General features: G+C 43.0%; 1 protein-coding gene across 1 annotated transcript; it reads left to right on the top strand.

The window, feature by feature from the left end:
* The first annotated feature begins 2,447 nt into the window (after positions 1–2,447).
* Positions 2,448–12,275, top strand: zgc:175214 (uncharacterized protein LOC557610 homolog). Its single transcript, XM_055040968.1, has 7 exons — positions 2,448–3,280; positions 3,482–3,872; positions 5,892–6,045; positions 8,546–8,588; positions 9,369–9,410; positions 10,255–10,337; positions 11,432–12,275. Exons 2-7 carry the CDS (start codon positions 3,848–3,850, stop codon positions 11,550–11,552), a joined length of 468 nt encoding a protein of 155 aa, XP_054896943.1. The 5' UTR covers positions 2,448–3,280; positions 3,482–3,847; the 3' UTR covers positions 11,553–12,275.
* Positions 12,276–12,286: the final 11 nt, after the last annotated feature.

The raw sequence follows: 12,286 nt of genomic DNA, 5'->3' as shown, positions 1-12,286 counted from the left end.
CACAAGTGAGAATGAAAACAAGGTCAAGATTTGCATCTCGTTGGCTCGTTGTGCTTTTTGTTGGGTTTTTCTTTTGTTTGTTTGTTTGTTTGTTTGTCAGTGACACTCTTGTACAATTTCACACAGAAAGAGGACTATTTTTTCCTTTTCTTTTATTTTCTTACATCTGTCATTGGAAGTGTTGTTTAAAGCCCCTTTTTTACATGTCTGCAGTTACAGCTGATTATGCTTATCTGAGTGAACTCAGGAAGTTGTTGATTCAATGTTGTTGTCTTGAAAACCATATTTCACAAGAGTGCGTGCTATTTCTAAAACCGCCGACCTGTTGCCGTCTGGCAGCAGAAGGTTCGGTCTGTTATTCGATTTTCAAACGCTAACGCAGAAAACAGAGCATCGGGATAACGCCACAAAATTTTTGCTGGATTAAGAAAGTTTTAAAGAAGGTTTTAAGGGAACTGAGAACCTAATAACAAAAGTTATTGATTGTTTTGGTTTCTCTGGTTTGAATTTGAGCATATGAAGATCATTTCTGCCAGCAACACTATTAATGGTAAAGCAGATATTTAGGCTTGAAGTAAGGTTTTAATTCATTTGAGTTCATCCAATTAATACACTGGATTCAATAGGACACTTTAACCTAAACGTAGATCTCAGAGATAAACCTGAGCGAATTAATAACCGTATTAATTCACAACCAATTTTCACGTCAGCAATGAGGGCAATTATAGGCAACAGGTTTAACATAGATAATGTGTTTATGCACAACCGGGTTAATGCTGGTGATGCTTTTGTGAACACTGACAAAGAAATTGGTAAAAATACATCAGCCATGTTTACAGTATCAGGGTTGTGTTTTTTTTTTTTTAGAACTGCAGCTCAGCCAGCTGTTGCGGGAACTCAGAAAAGCCAATAAAGGGTGAATCTGATTTTCTTTCAATTAGCTGTTCTAAATCCACAGAAGTCTAATAATCTTGTCAGTCCACAAATGTGCAAAAGAAAACGTTTTTCTCATTGTAGCCTAAGCTCGTGGTTAGGGTGAACATGAGAGGTTAAAGTGTCAAAAGCCTGAGAACGCTGAGTCAGATGCTTCTCACAGAAACAGCAGCTTAAAACGACGACAAAAAAGGAAGAGTTCAAATTTCTTCATTAAGTTTAGACTCATGGCAACAATTCAGTCAGAACATTGCCTGATTTGGGTTCCCCACTGAAGTGACGCTGTTTTACCAAAGTTAGATTAAATTAGCTCACAAGACTAATTGATATAAGACATGAAGACAGCAAGCATTATAGAAATATGGCCCTGTTGCTTCTCACAGACAGGGAGTTCAAAAGCAGATGTAAACTTTGGATTTGTTAGCAGCTGTTAGCTGGCGTTGTCATGCTCAAAATTGTTTCTGTCCGTCACTGTCACACCTTTCTTTATATACAGAGTACAAAAAATGCTGCCACAGTTGCAACAAACCCCAAGGGCTAAAAAACAGACTCCACAGACATCGACAGTCAACTTTACAGCAGGAAACATGCGTCCCTACCCCCTGCAAAGAGCTGAACAAGATATTAATTTAGTTCATGTTAATGCAATATTTAGAGTTGTGGCTAACAGAACGGCTTCGCTCAGTTCCTCCTCTGCCATTGCTAAAACTACAGGCAGCCTTCAGTTTCAAACCAGCCCATAAAATCGACTCCATCGATCACAGCTTGTCCTTCGGCGTGCTGATTGGTCTGTTTTAAAATGCTGCCAGAGAAATCTAAGTAAATGGGAGAAATTCAGACGGCCTAATTTTTGAAGTTCACACCTCGTATTTTACTAATGGGGGGATGGAGGGGAGGTGGTGGAAATGCCATGCATCCCACTGACTCTTCCTTCTCTGCCCTCCCTCCATGCCCCCCCTGGGGGATTACTGGAGCAGCCCTCCCCTTGACCCTCTCCTTGCCCGATAGTCCAGCAGCTGTTAGGGTTAGGCCTGCTGGTGTGGGGGTGTGTGTCCAGCTTGTGATTTGCTGCCTGCATTTTATTATTATTATTATTATATTTTCATAAATTCTTCCTGGTTCTGAAGATTTCTGTTTATTTCACAGCTTTTTATTTTTTTATTAAATTTTTTTAAAGGCAGAAATCATTTATTCCCTACCTGACCTCCATTTCACACACACTGCTTTGTTTTGGTTGTCAGGACATCAGCCATCGTTGGGCTCCCTTGACTTTGCTGCAAGTCTCTCTCTCTCTCTCTCTCTCTCTCTCTTTCACTCACACACACACATATATGCATGGGAGTGTATGGAGGAGGAAGAGTGGTGGAGTGGAGGGGTGGAACGAGGAACGCGCAAACGCACGCACGCCGTCGTGCTCGCAGGCGCACCCCCTTCCGCTCCCCTCCCCCCGACCCCCACCACCATCCATTCGTCGACGCCTGGCTCATTCTGGCTGGCCTCCGCCTGCAGATTGGAGGACGGAGGCTGCGAGGGAGGGCTGACGGAGGAGAGAGTTGCGAGGCAAAACGGCTGGTCACATGAGCAGAGATCTGTTTACAAACCCGAAGCAGAGCAGCAAGAGACAGGAGCGAGGGAGAGGGAAGAAGAAGAAGGAGGGGGGCGAGAGAGAAAAAGGCAAACTGCAGGCACCATTATGGACTGAAAAAAAAAACATAAAAAAAAGGAGCAAAAGACTCGGGGTGAGGAGGAGGAGGGGGGGAGAAACCTGCCATGACAAAGCCAGCTGGAGGTGTGAGAGGCTGACAAACACGCTCCGCCTTTTGTCTCTGGTTGTTTTTCTTTCCTTTTTTCTTCTCTTAAGCGAAGGAGCAGATGGTTGGAGGGAGAGTAGGATCCCCCTCCCTACGCACGAGCGAAACACGCGCGCGCATCTTCTCCGGGTGTCACACAAACACACAGCAGCGGCTGTAGAGGACCGCTGGGGACTGCATGGAGCTGTCCTCACTTCGTTTGCTCTCGGGGAAGGAGAACATCGCCGCCGAGGAGGAGCACCGACTGCAAGACCGGAGGACTGGGGCGAGAGGAGCCCGGAGAGCGGGGTGAGACCTGTGAAAACCCCCTGTTTGGGAAGAAAAAACGAAAAAGAAAACAAAAAGCTGCTTTATAGGAGGAAGACGACGGCGCGGGTTGATGTTGGATTGTTGCCGTCGTTGAGGGTTTTGTCATTTGGACGCTGGATGTCATTGTGACTGGAGAGAGGTTGTGGTGGTTGGGGAGAGGAGACGACACCGCAAAGTGACGCAAAGTGAAGTCAAGGAGGCTCTTTCCCCTTCTCCCTGGTAGAAATGTGAGTATTTCCTGTTTGCGAGCTGCTTGTTGTTTACGATTCGGTGAGGTTTTTGGCTTTTTCTTCTTCTGTTTTTTTTTTTTTTTTTTAATAACAAATTCTCACTCGTCTCACCAGGCCTCTCTGCTCCTGTTTGTTCTCAGCCATGTTTCTTTGTTTTCTTCTTCTTCTTCTCCTCTCTCCTTTGGTGACATCATGCAGAAACATCTGAGGTCCCCCAGACCCAAACCTTCGCCGCCTGAACTCAACCCACCCCGGAGTGGTTCGTCCAGATTTGGGAGAGTTCTGTGCAGCCCCAGACTGCTGAGCCGACAACAACAACAACAACAACAACAACAACAAAAAGAGAACCACACCTCCCGAGGATTTCTGGACTCTGAAAATCTCCCATGACTTGTTTTCTGAAGGAGCTAACGCAAAGATCCAGGTCAGCGAGAGAAACCTTTCGCTGAGAAAGACGCAAGTTCTGGCATCTGAGCCTCCGGATCCACTGCTTCTGGCGCTTCTCCAGTCTCTTCTCCTGACAGGGCCCTGAATTCACTGCTGCCTCCTTGGGAGTCGAATTTCATGCAACCGTTCCAATGGTGTAACGGTAAGTGAGTGGATTTCACCGCCAACCAGTAAACACATGCGAGGTGGCGGCCGTCTGCAGACTTGACTGACGAGATTGAAATAAAGCAGGAAGTAACGTGCGTGTGAAAAAAGCTGAATTCAAGGATATTTTAAACCTATCTTGTTGTTATTTCCTGGCACCTGTTGTCTTAGGCTGCACACTGCTGGTCAGCTGGCGGAGAAAAACAAAAAACGAAAGAAAAAAACTCTGAGACAGACACAGATGGCTGTTTGGAAATATTTTCAGTCGCAAAAACACCCTGAGAAACTTTAATGGTCGTGTTGTGGAAACCAAAGGAGTGTCGTTGGTAGCTTTTATAAAATGAATGTTATTTTTAAAACTACAGTTGGAAAACATAAGAGCCGCATGTCACACACTGTACACTCGTTTAAAATTGCGTATGGCAGCGGGCTGCAGGCCAGCTGCCCGCCTGATAAACTGGGTCATATCAGCTCATCTTGGTCCAGTTACCCATACACCAGCTGCTAAAACCAAACCAAACCTTCACACCTTTCATATGGATTAACCCTTAAAATATTAGCTTGACCTGTTTGCTCCTAAGAACACAAAATATCTTCTCCCCTAAATCTGCTGCAAAAATATTAAACATTGATTTTTTCCATTTTATATGTCCGATAATCTCAAACTGATCACTCCAGCTATTTGTCATTGGTTTTGTGTGCATACAATGTCCATTCGTTTAAAACTGCATAATGTCTGACGCTCCCTTCAGGTGTCCCTACTTGACCCCGTACCCTCATAAATCTCCTAACCCGCCCCGTGCCATGACAAATTCACCCCCCCTGCCCGCAGCCTGCAAGCTGGACCCTTTCCCTCACTGTAAAGAGTGACACATGGTCACTTAGAGGCTGGCAAACAGCATCCTGTACAGCAAATTAATAGGAACACATGTGGTCTGTGGAAGTGGGGCTTCCTCCTCTATGGTTTGACCAAATGGTGCTTTTTTTTTTTTTTTTTTCCCCTGAGAGTACGTTCTGCTCAGCACACCCCCACTTCCAAGACAACGAATCCCAACCACACGGCCTCCCCCTCACACTCTGACACACACACACACACACACACACACGCCTGCGCTCACACTCTGCCAGTCATCTCGGAAGATTCTGTGGAACAGATGGTGTCGTGACAGAAGTGCTGTCCATCCTTCATGTTTGTCTTGTTCACAGGCAATTAACGCTCAGTCCTACGAGCGTCTCAGTGGCGCCGCAGATCCCCCCCCCAGACACCTGCACGTTGCGTTTAAACCTCTTGGTACTGACCAAGAGAACGAGAATCTGCTGTTGGTGGACTCTGGTGTTTTAGGTTTTAGGCCAATTTGCTAATGTATCGTCTTTGCGCTGTTGGTGTCGTATTGTGTCAGGAGGGCTTTGAGATTCTCCGGTAAATTCGATGAGAAATTATATTTTTTCTTCATTGAAATGCCAGATAAGGGCCGATGCTTGTTTTGGTTTCGATCTGATAGTGCCGGTATTCCCGGCCCCAGTATTCATTATCTATGTATTATATCAAACTTCTGACCTTTGCGAGTTATTTTCCTTTTGATTTGCTTGGTTAAAGCCCAACTAATACTTTAGTTTAAACTTGTGTGTATTGTTTAATAGATTCAGAATAAAAATAACAATCTTCAGTCAAGAAACTAGAATACCAAAATAAATACAAATTTCAAGAAGGAATTTGAAACTACAGTATTGATCTTATCACAGTGATATTACTGATACAAGTTTGGTATCAATATTATTGGTATCGTGGATCGATTTGCTCACTTTTACCAGAACCGACATTTCAATGTGTTTATTTCAATGTTTCTGTCGATAGAGGGAACAAAATGTCAGTTTTAATTCAGCAAACATCTGCAGAAACATATTTTTAAAAAAAAGTAACATAGCAGGTTGCAGTTACAAAAGAACAAGGGAAAGCTTTTGGCGTCATGAAAGTACCGAGTGACAAACTTGTGCATTTGAACGCTCTTCTTGGCAGGATGCCTTTGTGGTTTGAGTTTTCATCGCTCTGAACAGTACTGCAGCATGACGTCTGACAACTACCACCTCCCCCTCAACATCTATGTCATCGTCCTGGGCATCGGCCTCTTCGTCTTCATGCTCAGCCTCATCTTCTGCTGCTACCTTTTCAGGTAAGGTCGTTAGTAGCTGGGGAGAAAAATCAAGACTGAAAATAGATTCGGCTAAAGCAGACGAAAAGAAGAAGACTGATTAAGTAAATATTTTCCAGAATGGACACGTATCTCACTCTCCACTAGAATCAAAACCTGCTGTTTTATGTTTGTGGCCTTTTCTCCAGATGAGCAGCAGGCGATTCGGGTTCGTTTGTTGCTCGTTAGCAAATAGCTTCTCACCAACTCTGCAGGTGGATTTGCATGAACGTAGCAAGTTGAGACCTTTCACCTCGTCCTTTGAAGTTCAGCCACATCCCTGCTGCCTCGGTTTTCTCGCTTTCTGCGCACGTCTGCGTTACTTTCACACGGAGCAGGCAGCTGTCTGTGAAAGCCACTAAGCGACACCTGTCTGGTCCCAGAGGGCAGAAAGACGAAGCTGGCGACAAATTTGATGAGGAGGAAGCCAGACCAAAAAAAAAAGATATTAGTGAAGTAATCAAGTATTAAAGAAACAAACAAAAAAACAAAGCCAAACGCCCTTCATGTTTATTGACATTACTGAATAAAAAGCTTTTCTTTTTGCATTAAAAAATACATCAACCTCCTCATATTTATTTACTGAAACCAAATAACTCCACAAACAGAACTATTTATTTCTAATAATCATCAGTGAAACATTTATTGGCATCTCAGACATTCCAGTGCATTAAATGAAGCTAAAGCTGCCAAGCCATAATTGACCTTTTTTTGGTCATTCTGAATGTCTCCAGACTCTAAATTGTGCTTCCCAATTAGTTTTCCCTGCTGGCATAAAAATGTGATATGATGAGAGATTTCTTTTATCCGCCCCAGAGCAGAAAATACAAGACAACGTGCCATACTAGTTATCTTCAAAAACCCAGATAAAATACATTTGCTTAGGTGTGTGGGCGATACATTACTGGCATGAAAGTCGTTAGTGTTTGACTTACGGGTTCTTTGGCTCACGGCGTGGATGTGTGGATTCTTTCTGGGTATTCTGGCTTCCTCACACAGTTCAAAATTATCCATGTTGGGTTAACCGGTCTTTTATGCCCTTAGTTATGAGTGTGTGTGTGTGTGTGTGTGTGTGTGTGTGTGTGTGTGTGTGTGTGTGTGTGTGTGTGTGTGTGTGTGTGTGTGTGTGTGTGTGCTGGGAATTTACCTGGAACTGCTAAAACAAATTAAAATGTCTGATTTCCTGAACACGGAATTGATTTAGTATCTGAAATCTGTCCCAAAATCATTACTCAAGTCTATTTTACATTTGCAAAAACCGATGACCAAAAACTACATGAACACAGTAATCCTAGGCGGTTTGTTAATTAGACAGGCAGAAAAAAAGAGATCCATGTTCTTTCAGAAATGTTTAGAAATTGAGGAAGTTTACCAGCACCACATACTGGGTCGGAACAAGCACCTAGTGGCCATCATCTGAATTACACTTCCAGCTTAGGTAGGTGGATGTAAGGGTTTTACTCTCAAGTTTCTTTCCACCTAAAAATAACTGCATAGTACATCCTATATAAGCGTTTATTTTTATTTTAAATGATTATAAAGGGAAATGGCTGAAAATTCAGAGTTTCCGATCTGAGCACAGCATTACCTCGTCTTTCCTTTCACTGCCTACTTCAAAACTGATGCTTAACCTCTGGAACTTTCTCCAGACCTGAGGAGATTTGTTGCCCGCCCTGGTAAAAAACATGCAAAATACCTACAAATTCAAAGCCAAAAAGACAAATATTCAACCTTTAATATAAATACCTCTTTTTTTCCCCCTTTGGGTATATTAAAAAGTAAAAGATAATCTGTTTTGACAAAATCATAAGTGACATAATTATTAGCATTCCCTACTTTATAACATGGTGCTATAACTGTATTCTCTTTATTTGTGAAAATGGAAATCTGTGGATTACTGAAGGGGAATTTCCTCTCAGTAAACTCAAAAAAAAATAAAAGTATAAAAATGGGCTCAATAATATTTATTTAGAAATTCATTATTACATAAATTGGGTCACTGGTGATTTTTTTGAAATATTAATTCTTTACATGGGATTTCTACAAAACAAATGACTCGACTTGAAGATTCTGCTCAATATTTTTAGCAAAAAGGTCAGACTGCTGCAAAATCTAAAACTATCTAAAGGCTTATAATACAGTTTTCCAAGGAGAATCAACAAGCATGCCTTTTAATTGACAGCTTGTTTTGTAACGTTCACCCCACTTTCCTCCTTTTGACCAGCAGGATGGTTACAAGACGAGAAAGTCTGGCCTGGTGAAACCCAACACCGATCCTCCCTGCATCTTTGATCAACACATGACTGCTGATCTCTTCTGCTTTTAACTTTATCAAGACCCATGAATTGACAATTAGCCTTGCGATTTTTCGTCCGCTTTGACTGAAGCGAACACATTTCAGCGTAAACCTGAGCCCGTTTCTCCCCTGATGCAGTTGACACTGTGCAGACGGCAGCGTCATCCTCTCTTGTGTCTCCCTCAGGTTGAAACAGCAAGGAACCAGGGAGCAGTTCAGCTACAACGAGGTACGTCACACCCAGACCTGTCACTGTGAGGGACTGTGTAACGCAAGGATGTGTGGCAATTACAACAGTAATCGATTATTATGATGGCTAATTGGATAAAAAGTTGGCACTTTCTGCAGATTTAGTCATTTAATCATTTATCTAAAATGTTAGAAATAAAGCAACAAAAAGACAGTTTAATTCTGTTTTCAACAAGAAAATAGACATGTTATTCCCTGAAGTGCAACATTGTCGCATTCCTTCAGGGAATGCGTGATCAGTTATTGCAAAGGATGCGTCTGCAGCTAAAAAAAACAACCTTCCAACATCAACATGTGAAAAGCTCAGCAGAAAAAGCTAAAAGTGCCATTTGAGAAATCCTGGGTAGAACATATTTACAAAAACTGGGCTATTTATTTATTTTTGTACAGTTTTAGCTTAATTGCTGCATCGACTGTTGTTAATTCATCAAAATGTCCTTCCTTTGAGACTGCATATTCCAGTTAGCGATTAATCAATTACTGAATTAGTCAATCATTTTCAGCCCTACAAGGTTTCTGAGGGATGTTATATAGTCATGGAAGTCCACCGTGTTACACAGGGCCATTTTCATACATGGCCCTGACTCCACCTGTGTGTCAGTATTTACTCGCTGGTTTTCACCAAATGTGTGAATGAGGTACAAGGAAGCGACTGTGAGAAGAAACGCTCGTGGCTCCTGCATTGGGAGAATGAACTGGAAGAATGAGAAGCGCTTTAAAGAAAACATCCAACATTTTCTCCTCGCTCTCTTCGCTGCAGGTGGTGCTGAAAGGAGCCAGCAAGAAGCTGAGCCTTCTCGGAGTGAGTTTCTTTTCCCGTAAAAGCTTGATTTTATTTTAGCCAGAATACTTTTCCACAAGAGCTCAGATGATCCATTGTGAGCTGGGTGTGTTTGTTTAGTCGGGTTAACCCCTTTCAGGCGTGATTAGTTGGCCGTCCTGCATTAATCAGGGTGGAGATGCTGTTAAATAAAGTCAATGTGAGCACGTCTGCACAATGTGTGACTGTCACACTGACAGCAGAGCACATACATCTACAGTGTACATACATGCAGTCATTTTCGACCGGTTAGGATATTGAAAATTCCTTGATTTTCAGTCACTCCATTCACTAAGTGAAATCATTATGCACATGCTGGTGTTTTCAAGCTGTTATTTCTGTTAATTAGTGATTTTCCACTTACTGCTAATGACAACATTTAAGGTTATAATATCATCTGAGACCAATAAAAATGTATAATAGCTGTTTAAAATGTATTTTCAGTTTAATAGGGAAACGAATTACCGGAATCATTTTGATTCCTAAAATCCAGAGCAATGAAACAATTTTGAATTGTCTTTAAATTCGAACCTGAACATACAATTTCTAGACGCTTGGAGAAAGCACATTTATATACTTTCAATGTAACGTTTTATATCATTATTTACGTGTCCGACTGGTCTTGTTGCTTGGAAACGAAGCAAGATGGCGGTTTCTCAACAACGTCCCATTTGTTCATTAGAGATAAATTAAATTACTGTGAAACGAGAAAACAAATAGCCTGCTGGTTCGAAAGAGACAAGCGTGATGCTCCCTGTGGCACTCTCAGGAATGTTTTTGTCCTTCTTTCACCTTAAACTAACCCGCTCTGTTTCTGTCGATGCAGCAAACCTGCGCCGTGTGCCTGGAAGAATTCAGGACCCGAGATGAACTGGGCGTGTGTCCGTGCTCACATGCATTTCACAAGAAGTGAGTGTTGCTGAGCTCTGAAGGATTCTGGAGAGATTAGCTCCATTCTCAGTTGTAAGAAGAGAATTTGTGTCACCGTTTTTTTTTTTTAATGCTTTCTACATTAATAGTCAAGTTTAATTAATTCAGTAAAAGCTGATTTGGGTGCATCAAAGTCGGCTTTTCAGGAAATGTCTTCGCGTAGGCGTGGTTCTACTATTTGCATCGTTCTTGGGAAATCTAGTCCAAGGGTCACTAATAGCTCTTTGGACACCCCTGACCTACGTGATGTCATATGTCAGATCTGTTGGCATTTCCATTCCCCTAATAAACAGAGACTCCCGTTTGTTTCTGAGCTGAGATAAGCTGAATCTTTCTGGCAGTGGTTTGACAACTAAAATATGTCAGATTCTCATTTTCTTCGGTTTAGCCTTCTCTTTATCGAAGGCTAAACCGTTATAAGACGAACAAACAGGTGAAACAACATAATTTTCTCCTGAAACTTTGGTCTCCCTCTGTGCTCTCGGCCATAGTGATCAAAGACAGGTGCTCATTGTTTGAGTCACATAATTAGGCTGCATTTTATATCTCGTTCTCCTATCTTTGTAAACACTTGATTTCAGAAAAAAAAACAAGCCATACAACACATTGACAGCTGAAATCAATGAGCATCGTTTCCAGGGCAGCTGTGAATGTGGACGGATGATTGAAAATACGAGGGATGATTTCAGAACATGCTGCAGCGTTTCAAAAGGTGTTTTTCCAGAGGCGTTTGATCCCCGTTTGATGCTTCAGGGATCTGTGACCGTGAACCGAGCGCCTCGGACCCTTCAGGCTCCGCCGCACGCGTTCGCATAAAGGAACGGCATATCTCCTCGTTCGCAGCATCCGACCCGACTTTGAGAGACTGAAATTACAGATCTGTTTGTCGGATGATTTGATGCGTTTCAAAGCCACGTTTTATTTTGTCTGCCTAACAGACTTATTATGCAAGACAAAATATTTACCCAGTTAAATTCTAGTGCAAGATTGGCCCCGTTATTTTGGTTTCTATCTCAATATCCCATTTAAATGCCTTTTTTTCCGTCTATTGCTCCTGTGTTTCCTCCTCCCAGGTGCCTGCTCAAGTGGCTGGAGATCCGCAGCGTGTGCCCCATGTGCAACAAGCCCATCCTGCGGCTCCACTCCGACGCCCCGCAGGGCGCCGAGGGTCCCATGGATCCAGAGGAGGTGTGAGACAACCGGGGGGAAGAGAAAGACCCGTTCCCCCTCTCAGAAAACACCCACATTAAATACACTAAAGATGACGAACATCTCAGAAGGTAACAAGTGGTAATCATCCCAAGCTGGGGTTCTGCTGGCGAGTTTCGAGCGACGCGCCCCGGCTGGGATTTGAGACGTCGACGACGGCACGTTTGATCGGATCAGCCAGAGAGAGACCGGATGAGTAGGGTTATTTCCATAAAAACAAAGTTCCTAGTTCTGCTTCCATGTTGCACTGCAACACAGCTACAAAAACAACGACGGCAGGAGAAAGAGAGACGGAGCTGGATTATCAGGACGAGTCGAGCAGCACTGCCAGCGACTAACATCACCACAGGCACGGAGCGGGACGTCCCAGAATCAGTCCGAATACTTTCTCTACTTTCTCAGGGGTGTTTACCAACGCAGCCAGCACAACCCATGTCAGTTACCATAGAAACCCAGTGCCACATATGCATCTCAAGTACTGCCAGTGAAGGCGAGACGCCCCAGCAGCCAGAGTTCGCCACAACATCTGGCTGAGACGGAGACCAGCTGGAAGAAAAACCCCCGACGATTTCAGTAGGAACCGATTGTGACCCCGTCCTCCTTTAAAACAGGACTCTTAGAAAACTAGTCTTGCCTGTATGTATTGTGTGTAAAAGTCTCCCTATATGATGTTATTTTGTATTTTAATTAAAGTGTCATGTAATGTCACGGTGTTGGAT

This window comes from Poeciliopsis prolifica, unplaced genomic scaffold (genome assembly GCF_027474105.1).
Source record: "Poeciliopsis prolifica strain line A6 unplaced genomic scaffold, Auburn_PproV2 SCAFFOLD016, whole genome shotgun sequence".
Taxonomy (NCBI): Eukaryota; Metazoa; Chordata; class Actinopteri; order Cyprinodontiformes; family Poeciliidae; genus Poeciliopsis; species Poeciliopsis prolifica.
Note: the sequence above shows the minus strand (reverse complement) of the source record. Positions and strands in the feature narration are given on the sequence as shown.